Source organism: Polypterus senegalus, chromosome 3 (assembly GCF_016835505.1).
Source record: "Polypterus senegalus isolate Bchr_013 chromosome 3, ASM1683550v1, whole genome shotgun sequence".
In the NCBI taxonomy this organism is placed as follows: Eukaryota; Metazoa; Chordata; class Cladistia; order Polypteriformes; family Polypteridae; genus Polypterus; species Polypterus senegalus.
Window position 1 is genome coordinate 289,855,320 of NC_053156.1, and position 15,233 is coordinate 289,870,552.

Here is a 15,233-nt window from a genome sequence, read left to right on the forward strand (position 1 = left end):
ACAAAAGTCCTACATATGATGGCTTAAATAGACTTGCCATTGCTGTGGCACAAACATTATAATGCCCTGAAATGGGGGAACCATGTAGAAAAAGTGTCATTTCTATATGCTGTGACTAAAATGTATGCAAATCCCCTTAAATGAAAGTTTGCAATGTGCATTTCAATCACGTCTGAATTGTTTGATTTGTTATTTTAAGCTGCTGAGCATTGGGGTAAATCAAGGACAAATGTGTCCTTTGTCCCTAACATTACAGTGGTCATTTAATTCAATGGGAAAGGGTCGCATAAGGTTTGTGATGGGTCTTGTGACAAGCAGTTTAAGCAATCAACATTGCTCTACTTTGACCTGAGGTGGCGATCCTCCAAGGTGGGTCGGCTGTTGCCAGTGATTCTCCAAGAAGGACCCCCACACCTGAATGACTGTCAGTGGTACTAAGACACTAAGAAGGACAAGATTGGGTGGAAAGAAAATAAAAACCCTGGTATACAGCATTGTAAAACTGCTATACCCCTAGTTCCTGCTCCCCAATAACCCTTGCTTTTTCAGTGGAACCCATCACCCAAGTTATATTAAAGAAAAATTCTAATAAGCCTTATGAAAGCTATTGTTTAATTAAGGTGTTAGACAGACAGATTTGTGGATTTTATGAAGGGTCTTTGAGCCACTCAATATCAAATGAGCTAAATAAAAGAGTTCGATAATATATAGTATTTTATGTTTGGTTTTTCATTACTATTACAATATGTGTGCATTATCTGCTTATTTAAATTTGTTATGTGGCTAGATACTCATTGTTCTGAAATTAGGCACTATATAACCAGCCTCCATTAAAGCTTAGTGAATGCCTACTAGACTTTGAACATGTCCAATGTAAGTGCCACACTGGTTCAACTGGCATACCGACTGTTATAATAAGTTTAATGTCACTGGGCTCTGTACAACAAGTATTTTATAAATTCACTCACATGTACAGGCCAAAGTTAGCACACTGGGGCTCTCAGCATTTAGAAACTGCTAGGTAAGCATTTGAAGAGAGAAGGTACAACTACGAAAATGGGCATTGTAATATTTCTGTATGTTAGAGATGAAATCGAATCCTCTCCTTTCCTTGTTTGGAACCTAAGTAAGGGCCTACACATGGAGAAAACAGTATAAAAGATTTGGTCAGCAGCCAAATACTTCGAAGCTAATGGACAGATGGGTGATAACGTCATCTGTCCTGAAAATCCTTTCAGCGCAGTGACGAAAATGACAAACTATACACAAAGTGTTGTCATGGCTTCCTTATCTGTTATGCCGCGTAAATCGTCATTAAAGAAAGCTAAGTTATTTTCTCTTATGTGTTTTTTACTGCCTTATCACTATGGGAGGGATATCGCCTTTTTTACATTATATCTGTATAGTTTTGAGTTACTTAAAACGCCACAATTACAAAAGAACTGATTCCAACTAGGGAGCTAGATTGCCTCTAAAAGGAAACACCAACCAGGAAGGTGGATTCTGGCCAAAGAAGGGAAAGGAGCCACCCAAACGGGACTTCACAAGAAGATGGACGGACAGCCCAGACAGAGAAGATTCCTTACCCTGATGGTGTCCTGACTGGACATGGTTTCAGTACCTTCTCTGGATGGGAGAAAAGAAGAAAAGGACAGGGAAGGACCATCTCGGAGGAATGTTCATTCCCCCCAGGCACTAGATGGCAGCAGCCCTCCATATTTGCACCCATTTGGGTACTAGCAGGGAATGCTGGGAGCTGTAGTCCGGCAGCACAGCCCTGCTAGGGTCCATGGGTGCAGCAAGAGGGTGCTACAGGGAGATATACTCCCTATTATGCTGGACTTCCATGTGACTTTATGGGCAGTATCCTTTTAACTAGAAATACACCTGGGTCCTCAATAAAAGGGACTGCACTTCTTTGTCCAGGTGAGTCAGAGTTGGGAGGAGGCAGGATAACACTTGACTTGAGGAGGGCAGTGTGGTGGAGAGAGGAGAGGAGAATTGGAGGAGAGATTACTAGTGCTTATGTTTTGTGCTTCAATTTGGAGGAACCGTGCAATAAACACACCCTTTATTTGAACCCAGGACATTCTGGTGTATTTGTATTTGGGGTTTACCGCCACCCCATTTCTGTCACACCAAGAAGATTCACAGCAATTCTCAGTTGTGCCAACCTTTGTCTTTGTTTTACAAGCCACTGCTAAAAAATAACAAACCATATTTTGTTTTCCTTTAGGAATGTCCCCAATCGAAAGGAAAGCAATCAAAAAAGAGTGATGCAGACAATCAGAAGGCCAGTGAAACAAAAAAAGAAAACCTGAAGGAAGATCATCCAAAACCTACTGGACGAAGTCGAGATGAAAGATTGAAACGTTCAAACAGCAAAGGCAAAGAGGATCAGAACATCAGTGTCAGAGAGAGCCAGAGAGCCAAGAGAGAGCCAGAAAAATGTAAAGAAAAGGAAATTCAAAATTATAGCAAGAAGGAGGACCGTCCAAGATCTTCACGGCAAAATCAGGACGATAAACTGAGTCGGTCCAACAGTAAAGAGATAAAGAGTGAAAAAGTGGCCGACAGACTGCCTGACAAGCCCAAGGGAAATGAAACTAAAAATGACAGCAAAGGGAAAGTTGCCCAGAAATCCACAGAACGCAGTCAAGATGAACGATTGAGATGGTCCAACAGTAAAGAGATCAAGAGCAGTCAAAAAGAGGAGCCGCCTTCAAGAAACACAGGGACACGTCAGAGCGTTCAGACATCGCCTAATAAAAATGATGAGCAGGTGGCTGGTACTGAGAAGCACAGCTCAGACATGCAGGCCAACAATGTTGCCAATGCCAAGCCATCTGTAAGTATGTCTGAAAATGCCGCAGAAGCCAAAGGAAAAGAAGAAGAAGAGGAGGCTGCTCCCAGTATCTTTGATGAGCCCCTGGAGAAGGTGCGTGCCAATGACCCAGAGATGACAGAACTGAACGTGAATAACTCAGATGTCATCAACAATGACACACTGATACGCTTTGCCGAGGCTCTTAGGGACAATACACACGTCAAAATCTTTGCTTTGGCTAACACTCGAGCTGATGACCACGTAGCGATAGCCATCGCTGCCACACTGAGGACAAACAAAACCCTGGTCAGTGTCAACCTTGATTCCAATCATCTCACAGCCAAAGGAATCATAGCCCTTGTCCGTGTCCTACAGGACAACTCCACCCTGACAGAACTGCGCTTCCACAATCAGCGGCACATCTGCGGTGGCAAGACAGAGATGGAGATGGCCAAAATCCTAAAGGAGAACTTCACGTTGCTGAAGCTGGGCTATCATTTTGAGCTGGCAGGTCCACGGATGACTATGACCAACATTTTGAGCAGGAATATGGACAAACAAAGGCAAAAGCGGCTTCAGGAGCAAAAGCAGGCTCAAGGAGACTGCGATAAGAAGGGAACTTTGGAAGTTCCCAAGCAAGGGGGCTTTGCAAAGGGATCTCCAAGACCTTCACCTCAATCATCTCCAAGATCTTCACCTTGGTCGTCTCCCAAAGTTTCTCCTAAGAAAATGGGTGGCGCTGCAGGGGTCGGGAGTCCCCCGCCCCCTCCCCCTCCCCCACCAGTGCCACCTCTCAATGGGGAAGCCCTGAGGAACTCACTGACGCCGGCATCTGAGAGAAAGCTGGAGGAGCGGGCATCACTGCCTGCACAAGAGAAGAACCAGCGGGACCAGCTGTTGGCCTCCATCCGCACCAGCAACATTAAGCATCTTAAAAAGGTAAGCTGTGGGTAGTATTTTGGGATATGTGGATGAAGAGGAGTATTCAGTTGAACTGTTAATTGTGAAGTCATTGTGAAATTTTAAAGTTGGGATTCTGCAGACGAGGCTGTCGCTCAGACTTTGTATGTCATGAACAAGACAGGATCTGGGTCTTTGCAAGCACAAGTCCTTCTATCCCTCAGATGCTGTAGCAACCTGCAATCTCAGTTGAGACAACAACAACAACATTTCTTTCTATAGCACATTTTCATACAAATGATGTAGCTTAAAGTGCTTTACAAGATGAAGCAAAATATATACAGTTAGGTCCATAAATATTTGGACAGAGACAACTTTTTTGTCATTTTGGTTCTGTACATCACCACAATGAATTTGAAATGAAACAACTCCGATGCAGTTGAAGTGCAGACTTTCAGCTTTAATTCAGTGGGTGAACAAAACGATTGCATAAAAATGTGAGGCAACTAAAGTATTTAGAGCAGACTATACTTTCTGAGAAGGTTGGCATCCTTCAACATCTGCAGTAAGATGCTGCAGATGTTCTACCAGACGGTTGTGGCGAGTGCCCTCTTCTACGCGGTGGTGTGCTGGGGTGGCAGCATAAAGATGAAAGACGCCTCACGCCTGGACAAACTTGTTAAGAAGGCAGGCTCCATTGTAGGATTAAAGTTGGACAGTTTAACATCTGTGGCAGAGAGACGGGCACTAAGCAAACTCCTGTCAATCATGAAGAATCCACTGCATCCACTGAACAGGATCATCTCCAGACAGAGGAGTAGCTTCAGTGACAGACTTTTGTCACCGTCCTGCTCCACTGACAGACTGAGGAGATCGTTCCTCCCCCACACTATGCGACTCTTCAATTCCACCCGGGGGAGTAAATGCTAACATTCATTTTATTTTACTTTTTTTCATTTTTATTACTATTTAATTTAATATTGTTTCTTTGTATCAGTATACTGCTGCTGGATTATGTGAATTTCCCCTTGGGATTAATAAAGTATCTATCTATCTATCTATCTATCTATCTATCTATCTATCTATCTATCTATCTATCTATCTATCTATCTATCTATCTATCTATCTATCTATCATATATAGTGCCTTTCATATCTATCTATCTATCTATCTATCTATCTATCTATCTATCTATCTATCTATTTTTTTGAACACAATCCCTTCATTTCAGGGGCTCAAAAGTAACTGGACAATTGACTCAAAGGCTACTTCATGGCAGGTGTGTTCAAGTCCGTCGTTATGTCTTATCAATTAAGAAGATAAAAGGCCTGGAGTTGATTTGAGGTGTGCTGCTTGCATGTGGAAGATTTTGCTGTGAAGAGACAACATGCGGTCAAAGGAGCTCTCCATCCAGGTGAAAGAAGCCATCCTTAAGCTGCGAAAACAGAAAAAACCCATCTGAGAAATTACTACAATATTACGAGTGGCAAAATCTACAGTTTGGTACATCGTGAGAAAGAAAGCAAGCACTGGTGAACTCAGCAACGCAAAAAGACCTGGACATCCACAGAAGACAACAGTGGTGGATGATCGCAGAATGATTTCCATGGTGAGGAGAAGCCCCTTCACAACAGCCCACCAAGTGACCAACACTCTCCAGGGGGTCGGCGTATCGATATCCAAGACTACCATAAAGAGAAGACGGCATGAAAGTCAATACAGAGGGTGCACTGCGAGGTGCAAGCCATTTATAAGCCTCAAGAATAGAAAGGCTAGATTGGACTTTGCTAAAGAACATCTAAAAAAGCCAACACAGTTCTGGAAAAACATTCTTTGGAGAGATGACACCAAGATCAACCTCTACCAGAATGATAAAGGCAAGAAAAAAGTATGGAGAAGGCGTGGAACAGCTCATCATCCAAAGCATAGCACATCATCTGTTAAACACGGTGGAGTCAAGCAGTGTGATGGCTTGGGCGTGCATGGCTGCCAGTGGCACTGGGACACTCGTGTTTATTGATGATGTGACACAGGACAGAAGCAGCTGAATGAATTCTGAGGTGTTCAGAGACATACTGTCTGCTCAAATCCAGCTAAATGACGTCACATTGATTGAGCAGCGGGCGTTTCATGATACAGATGGACAATGACCCAAAACATACAGCCAAAGCAACCAGGAGTTTATTAAAGCAAAGAAGTGGAAAATTCTTGAATGGCCAAGTCAGTCACCTGATCTTCACCCAACTGAGCAGGCATTTCACTTGTTGAAGACTAAACTTCGGACAGAAAGGCCCACAAACTGAAAGCCGCTGCAGTAAAGGCCTGGCAGAGCATTAAAAAGGAGGAAACCCAGCATCTGGTGATGCCCAAGAGTTCAAGACTTCAGGCTGGCATTGCCAGCAAAGGGTTTTCAACCAAGTGTTAGAAATGAACATTTTATTTCCAGTTTTTTAATTTGTCCAATTACTTTTGAGCCCCTGAAATGAAGGGATTGTGTTAAAAAATACTTTAGTTGCCTCACATTTTTATGCAATCGTTTTGTTCACCCACTGAATTAAAGCTGAAAGTCTGCACTTCAACTGCATCGGAGTTGTTTCATTTCAAATTCATTGTGGTGATGTACAGAACCAAAATGAGAAAAAAGTCTTCTCTGTCCAACTGTAAAAAATAACATTAGGCAATACTAATTGACATAGAATAAAAGTAAGGTCCGATGGCCAAGGAGGACAGAAACAACAAAAAAACTCCACACAGCTGGAGAAAAAAAATAAAACCTGCAGGGGTTCCGAGGCCACAAGACCCGCCAGCCCCCTCTAGGCATTTTACCTAACATCAATTATCTCAATCAGTCCTCATGGTATTCAGGATTCTGATGGAAGAACTTGATGATGATGATGGTCATGTGGACTTCTGGCCTTCAATCCAACAATGTGGGGACATCACGGTGCTTTGATTAGGTGGTGGTCTGTGCAGATCGGCACCACAGAAAACCAAAAAAAGAATTTCGGAGCCACCATAAATGATAACAATAATTAAATGCATCTATATAATATCAGGATTAAGCTAAAATGTAGCTATGAGAAAGCCATGTTAAAATAATGAGTCTTCAGTTTCAGTTTTTTAAAGTGCTCCACTGTATCAGCCTGGTGATTTTCTATCGGTCAGCTATTCCAGATTTGAGGTGCCTAACAGCAGAAGGCCGCCTCACCACTTCTTTTAAGTTTAGCTCTTGGAATTACAAGCAGACCCTCATTTGAAGATCTAAGGTTATGATTTGGAGACTCTAGTGACTGAAATTACCACCAGATCACATTTTACAAACAGTGATGAAGTTCTACTCACTGAACCTCTGCATATGTTTGTGCAAGACATGTGAGGCCAAACAGGCCATAAGTATATTTTTGTGCATAATCTGTTGGTTTACATGTTCAAATTATTGATTTATGAGTATTTACTATTGGTTTGCATACACACTTCATTTGTTTGTGTGTGTACAATCCTGGCTTCTTTCATATGAACTATACAATATATTTGTTTGTATCCATATTGGTTCAAGTGTGAACTACATCAGTTTACATATCGTGATGGATGGCAAGCATGTGCTTGTGTCCCTGTTACAATCCCTTACCTGGCTGCAAATGGTGTAGGTGTAAATTAATGCACACAAAAAAATATTTTGCCTTGTTGTTATCACAGAATACAAAACTGGTTTGCTAAGGTTGTGCGAATAAGTCACTGACTGCAAAGGAATATTTAGATAGAGAGAGAGAGAGAGCGACGTTGGGAGCGGTGTTGTTCAGGTTCACACCTCACAAGAACTACTAGCTCAAAGTTCAGTTCACACAGATTAAAATGAATAAATTCACGTTCATAGTTCACCAGTTCAATTTTGAACTACAGTAGTTCACATTCGGGCGGCGCGGTGGCGCAGTGGTAGCGCTGCTGCCTTGCAGTTAGGAGACCCGGGTTCGCTTCCCGGGTCCTCCCTGCGTGGAGTTTGCATGTTCTCCCCGTGTCTGCGTGGGTTTCCTCCCACAATCCAAAGACATGCAGGTTAGGTGGATTGGCAATTCTAAATTGGCCCTAGTGTGTGCTGGGTGTGTTTGTGTGTGTCCTGCGGTGGGTTGGCACCCTGCCCAGGATTGGTTCCTGCCTTGTGCCCTGTGTTGGTTGGGATTGGCTCCAGCGGACCCCCGTGACCCTGTATTCGGATTCAGCGGGTTAGAAAATGGATGGATGGATAGTTCACATTCAGTTCATTTTATATTTTTTAAGTAATGAGAATAAATGACCCATGAGTTTACTGTTTTCAATTTTGCATGCCTTATATTAGGCTATTACGGTGTTCTTGAATAAAATACAGTGATACCTTGAGATACGAGTTTAATTCGCTCCGTGACCGAGCTTGAAGTCAAAATGCTCGTATCTCAAATCAGTTTTCCTCATTGAAATTAATTGAAATGAGATTAATTCGTGCCAGCCCCCAAAAAACCACCCCAATTTTTTGTTAAATGTTTTCAACGTAAGAAAAAATTATTCATAATGAACAAATATTGTATACAAACAAAATAAAACCAAATACATAAAAGAGAATCGAAAGAAATAAACAGATGTTGGCGAAGCCGATTAGCGTATTGTAATGTTTTTTTCTTTCACTTCACTTTTGCTTAACTTAATTTTCTTCTTCACTAATTTTTTTTTTCTTTTTTGCCATGCGTTCATCACTTTCATTCGCAGGGCGTTTCAATAGACAACAACAACAACAGTTATTTCTAGAGCACATTTTCATACAAACAGCAGCTCAAAGTGCTTTACATAATAAAGAATAGAAAAATAAAAGACACAATAAGAAAACAAAATAAGTCAACATTAATTAACATAGAATAAGAGTAAGGTCCAATGGCCAGGGGGGACAGAAAAAACAAAAAAATAAAACTCCAGACGGCTGGAGAAAAAAATAAAATCTGTAGGGATTCCAGACCATGAGACCGCCCAGTCCCCTCTGGGGAGGGGAAAGAAACCTGTCCAAGGAGCTTTGTTTAGTCCTCCCCTTTAGAATGTTTCTGAAATGAGTTAGGCAGGTGTCATTAAATAGCGCCGCTGCACGATCAGTTGTAACTTTTTCAGGGTGTTTCTTTTCAATACAATGTACAATAATTATGAAGACATACTTGAAAGCCCGAACAGCACCTATTGATTTTTGATTGTTTGCTTGTCTCTGTCTCTCTCACTCTGTCTGACATGCTCTGCTCCTGACGGAGGGGGTGTGAGCAGAGGGGCTGTGCGTACACTGGACTAGAGGATACGGACGCTCCTCTTAAAAATGCTGAAAGGCTACCTTCACATTGCTCCCTTCCTTGCAGCTGCTTTTTCCGGCAGTGCTTCACATACTTGAAAGCCCGAACAGCCCTATTGATTTTTGATTGTTTGCTTTTCTCTCTCTCTGTCTCTCTCTCTCTCTGACATTCTCTGCTCCTGATGGCGCTCCTTTGAAGAGAAGATATGTTTGCATTCTTTTAATTGTGAGAAAGAACTGTCATCTCTGTCTTGTCATGGAGCACAGTTTAAACTTTTGACTAAAGGGTGTTATTTCATGTCTGGAGGGCTCTAATAATGTTAAAAAACATATTTAGAAGGTCGTAAACAGGTTTTCTATGCTCTAACTGATATTAACTAATATTCGATTTATAAATAAATAAATCCTACTTTGCGGAAATTAATTTATTGTGGTGGAGTCTGGAACGGATTAACCGTGATAAATAAGGGTTTACTGTATACATATATAAATTACCGCTCTATTTCCAACCGTGTGAACCAGCGTGTAGGTGAACTTATTGTGCTGCCGGTTAAAATTCCCGTCACATATTGCATGTCTAACTGGGCAAAATATAAAATGGCTTCGCAAAGTCCAACGTTTTCCTAAAAGCGAAGGCGGAGCTTCACCGCGTACTCGTGTCAGCAGGGGGTGCAGCTTCAGCACAAGCAGGCAGACACAGACAGCGCCGATTTGAGTTGACGTTATTTTTTCCAAATACTGTACAAATAAACGGCAAAAAATTCATATGAAATAACTATTCATAACAATCCATTATTTGTGCTTATCTAAATACCGTATTCAGATTCGGCTCCACTCCTACATTACTTTACAATTAATGTGGACCTAAACCAGATCCAGAATGTCACATAAAACTGACCTAGCTCATGTTCAAGTTCTTCACCTGCAAATATGTTACGTTGAGTTCACTGTTCTTAGAAAAATGAGCCTGATCAATGAACATATTCTTTTGAACTATTTCATGCACCTCACTGGTTGGGAGTATGCGCTGATAGCATGTTGCTGTACCCACCACACAATGATCCACCTGAATTGGGATCTGAATACGGTGGGTGACACCTCATTACCACAGGCATGGTTTTTTACAGTGGGAGCGAATATAAAGTCAGCTGAATACGTAATGTGGCCTGCAGGGGGCGCACCAGCTTCCCTAACCTAACACAGACAGACAGAAGACACAAGTTTAGCACAGCACACAAGGTTTTTATTCATGGGAAACGCTTTTCAATCGGTTCCCACAGCACAGTGCCCAAGTACACTATAGCACAGCAATATAGTACTCTTCTTTATCTTTGTCTCTCTTTCCCCCTCCACTCCTCCTCCATCTAGCGTTGTCTTCTCACTCCAGATGCTGGCTCAGGGAGCAGTGGCAGCTGGCTCCTTTTATATAATCCCTGGGAATACTTCCGGTATCCCATAGGATTGGACTGGAAGCACTTCTGGCTAAGATGGGAGCTAGATGACATAGGGCTCAGGAGTCCCTGGAGCATCTGGGGTGAGCCACCAAACTTCAACTCCCAATATGCCCTGTGGGAATTCAGGGTGCCATAGCAATCCAGGGGGGCTGCAAACTAGAGGTCTGGGGGAGATAATGCCCTGAGCACATGCTCTCCCAAGGTCCTTCCACTTCAGAAGCATCCTGGCTGGGTAAGGCTGCCAGTCATCCATCACAGTAGCTAATCTCAGCTTTGTGAACATTTCAGACTTATGGGTCTGAATACTGTCTTAACGTGTTAATGTGTCTCCTACCTGCTCCACATCATGCCCTTGAAATGAGCCTATCAGCCCTCGACTTCCTGTTTCTCGCCCCTTCCTTTTCCGATGAAGATCATGTGATCATCTAATATAGTTTGCACGCAGAACCAACAGAGTTTTCACACAATTTAAGCTGCGACAGGGTTTATTCATAAAACCAGTATGTTTCGTACACGAAACCGATCTAATGCACACATAAAACCATCTTATTATGCTCACGAAACTGGCATGGCACGCACATAAAACTGGTACAATTCTCACGTTTAATCGACCTAGCGCATACAGAGAACCAATTGAGTTAATATGCGAGGCTAATATATTGCCCACATGAAACCCAGGTACAGTGGAACCTCGGGTCACGAACGTCTCGGAACACGTACAAATCGGGTTATGACCAAAAAGTTTGCCAAAATTTTGCATCTGTTCACGACCACACACTCGGGTGACGAACAAGCCAGTTTCCCTTCCAGTTCGTATGCGCCAATGATTTCCGCACGTGTTCAATCTCTCCCTGTGCATTCGCCGTGAACTCTTTGTGCTTTATTTTGTTTCTCTTCCAGTTCGTACGCGCCGGTGATTTCCGCACGTGTTCAGTCTCTCCCTGTACAGTACCTTGTTTTCGGTCAGGCGTGCATCGTGCAGAGGAACTTTACCTCAAAACTGTAATCTCTTCTCCACCCCAGTTCCTCCTCACTTCATTCATGCCAGAACTCGGCTCATACAAGGTTTGTTTTCTTGGTTGTTTATGGTTAGTTTTTGTATAAATTAAGGATTTTTCAAATGTTCATTTTTTTCCCTATGCTTAAAACTCATTAAAAAAAGTGTTTACAGCGAGCAGTTCGTAGCGCTATAGTGTGAACTAACTGCAATGTTAGTTTTCTCTGTTCAAGGTTTTCTCAGTGTTATTCAATGTTTTTACATTTAGTTTACTATTACGCTGTGCATTCTATGGTATAATTAACTATTTTTGTGGTTAAAAATCTTTAAAAAAGATATATTTGCATACAGTTTTTACGGTCTAGAATGAAGTAAATGCATTTACATACAATCCTATGGGGGAAATTACTTCGGTTCACGACCAAATCTGGTTGCAACCAGAGTTTTGGAATGAATTACGGTCGTGACCCCAGGTTTCACTGTATCTGGAAGGTTGCTGGTTCGAATCCTGTTACTGCTAAAGAGGAATCCTACTCCATTGGGCCCTTGAGCAATATCCTTAACCTGCCCTTGCTCCAGGGGCGCTGTACAATGGCTGACCCTGTGTTCTGACCCCAAGGACTATGCGAAAACTAACAAATCCTAATACAAGATATTGAACAAAGTGAAATAAGGAACAAAAAAAGTGCTAAGTTTTTGTAATCCACCATTTATTCCGGATTTCTGATCAGATTTCTTGTATAGTGCATCCAGCATCTTCAGGGACAGAAGTGGCATCGCCATGGCTCAGATTTTCTCTGACCTCTTGGCCATCATTTCTGGGAGCTGAAATAAATGATAGATGGCCCGCCACAGCCTCCCCATTCTCATGGCTAGGGCATGCAGATTTTTCTTTATCAATTTTCAACGATAGTGGCCCCTCGATGGAACTCACCTTCTCACCTCTCATTTTGAGGTGAGTCTCATCGAAGAGAAAACCCCAACCCCATTACTCCTCAAGGAAGGGCTCCTGTTGTCCATTGTGGGTCCCAGTCACCCTCACGGTACAATGGTCAGCCATCATCATAAAAGTTGAAGTGCTCCTCTGGTGATCTCCAGTCCACATAAGTTGCCCATCTGCCAGTGTTTTGGGCTGATTCGTAGCCCATTTCACTGTTTGTGAATTGTTGCCAAATATGTGGAATTTTTAGAGGTTGGGGTCTACAACAACATTTATTTCTATAGCACATTTTCATACAAACAATGTAGCTCAAAGTGCTTTACATGAAGAACAAAGAGAAAAAAGACAAAATAAATAAGAATTGAAATTAGGGAACACTAATTAACATAGAATTAAAGTAAGGTCCTATGGCCAGGGAGGACAGAAACAACAAAAAAAAATTCCAGACAGCTGGAGAAAAAAATAAAATCTGCAGCAGTTCTGAGGCCACGAGACCACCCAGCCCCCTCTAAGCACTCTACCTAACATAAAAGACCTCAATTAGTCCTCATGGCATTCAGGCTTCACGTGGAAGAACTTGATGATGATGATGATGGTCATATGGACTTCTGGCCTTTAATCCATCAATGTAGGGACATCACGGTGCTTTGATCATGTGGTGGTGGTGCAGATCGACTACCACAGAAAACCAGAAAAAGAACAGAAGAGAAAGTAGGGGTTAGTACGTATTGTGGAGCCACCATGAATAATAATGATAATTAAATGCATATATAGAGTATCAGGATTTAACTAAGATGAAGCTATGAGAAAGCCATGTTAAACTAATGACTATTAGCAGTGTTTTAAAGTGCTCCACCATGTCAGCCTGGTGAATTTCTTTCGGTCAGCTATTCCAGATTTTTGTTGCATAACAGCAGAAGGCCACCTCGCCACTTTATTTTAAGTTTCGCTCTTGGAGTTCTAAGCAGACCCTCATTTGAAGATCTAAGATTACGATTTGGAGTGTAAGGTGACAGGGAGAGCAGATTATTGAAGGCTTTGTAAACCATCAGCAGTATTTTAAAGTCAATTCTAAATGACACAGGTAACCAGTGTAACGGTGCTCAGACTGGGGTGATGTGCTCGGATTTTCTTTCCTAGTTAAGATTCTAGCAGCTCCATTCTGCACTCGTTGCAATCAATTAATGTCTTGATATCTAGTTGCAATAAACAAAAACAATTTGCAGGTCCCTGCCAGGCATATTGCCAGGAAATCCTACTGCCTGCACCAATCGTAACCAGTAGTGGGTGCCACTCACCCCCTAGCCTCAGACCCAATAATGCCCAATACAGTCATGGATTCAAATGATGGATTTTTAATCCACCAAGCACCTTATACAATAAAACCCAGCCAATAATCCCATGAAACAAAGAACCACTTTCCTCTCTTTCTGTCTCCAGTTGAGTGTTGGGTCCTTTTATGCTGGTCCCAGCAAGACTTCTGGTAACCTGGCATGACTTGTGAGGAGCAAGTCTAAGTTGTTTGAGAATCAGGGTGGTAACAATGTTCCCTTGAAGCACCCAAGGACCCCGGACTCCATTTCCCATGATCCCCTGCGGGTATTTTATCTGGGACACCTCTAGCAGACCATTGTCACCTAATGTAAGAGGGATGAAACTGCTATTGGCTTCAGTTTCTGCTCATCCATCCCCTGGAACCTTCCACCTTGGTAAGAGTTCATGCCATCATCCACCCATCATCTGTCCTCCATGATACTCACACCGCCTAATTTTACATCACTGTTTATGCAACCTTATTCACATCAGTATGTTAAAATCACGTTGGATAACAGAACCATCTCAGTGGGCCAATGAAAAGAAAGCAAGGTGGTAGATTTATTGTGTTGGCAAGGACTGCCTCCAGCCAATTCAATTCAATCCAATTGCTGTGTGATTTTGAGTGTTGGGGTAACACATTCATATAGATAGATAGATAGATAGATAGATAGATAGATAGATAGATAGATAGATAGATAGATAGATACTTTATTAATCCCAAAGGGAAATTCACATACTCCAGCAGCAGCATACTGATAAAAAACAATATTAAATTTAAAGAGTGATAACAATGAAGGTATAACAGATAATAACTTTGCATAATGTTAAAGTTTACCCCCCCGGTGGCATTGAGGAGTCGCATAGTGTGGGGTGTTCTCAGTCTGTCAGTGGAGCAGGACGGTGACAGCAGTCTGTTGCTGAAGCTGCTCCTCTGTCTGGAGATGATCCTGTTCAGTGGATGCAGTGGATTCTCCATGACTGACAGGAGTCTGCTCAGCGCCCGTCGCTCTGCCACGGATGTCAAACTGTCCAGCTCCGTGCCTACAATAGAGCCTGCCTTCCTCACCAGTTTGTCCAGGCGTGAGGCGTCCCTCTTCCTTATGCTGCCTCCCCAGCACACCGTCTACAACCGTCTGATAGAACATCTGCAGCATCTTATTGCAGATGTTGAAGGACGCCAGCCTTCTAAGGAATATAGTTGACTGTCCTCTCTTACACAGAGCATCAATATTGGCAGTCCAGTCCAATTTATCATCCTACTGCACTCCCAGGTATTTACAGGTCTGCACCCTCTGCACAGTCACCTCTGATGATCACGGGGTCCATGAGGAGCCTGGGCCTTCTAAAATATACAGAGTGCATTGCATCGGACATGTGACTCAGAGATGGAGGTCCTCCCCACCTTTCTACAACTAAATTTACAGTGCTGTACTTTCATTATATTATACACTATGCTGCGCTATTATCACAATTTGGCTGAACAACAGTCACCCAGGAGAATC

At 42.5% G+C, this 15,233-nt stretch overlaps 1 protein-coding gene across 2 annotated transcripts in view; it reads left to right on the forward strand.

Annotated features, from left to right (window-relative positions):
• The window catches only part of lmod1b (leiomodin 1b (smooth muscle)), an 89,807-nt gene that overhangs the window by 57,878 nt on the left and 16,696 nt on the right, over window positions 1-15,233 (forward strand). For both annotated transcript variants that reach the window (XM_039749409.1, XM_039749410.1), the window contains exon 2: window positions 2,237-3,766. In XM_039749409.1, the coding sequence (XP_039605343.1) occupies window positions 2,237-3,766 (1,530 nt within the window). The remainder of the gene's footprint in view (window positions 1-2,236; window positions 3,767-15,233) is intronic.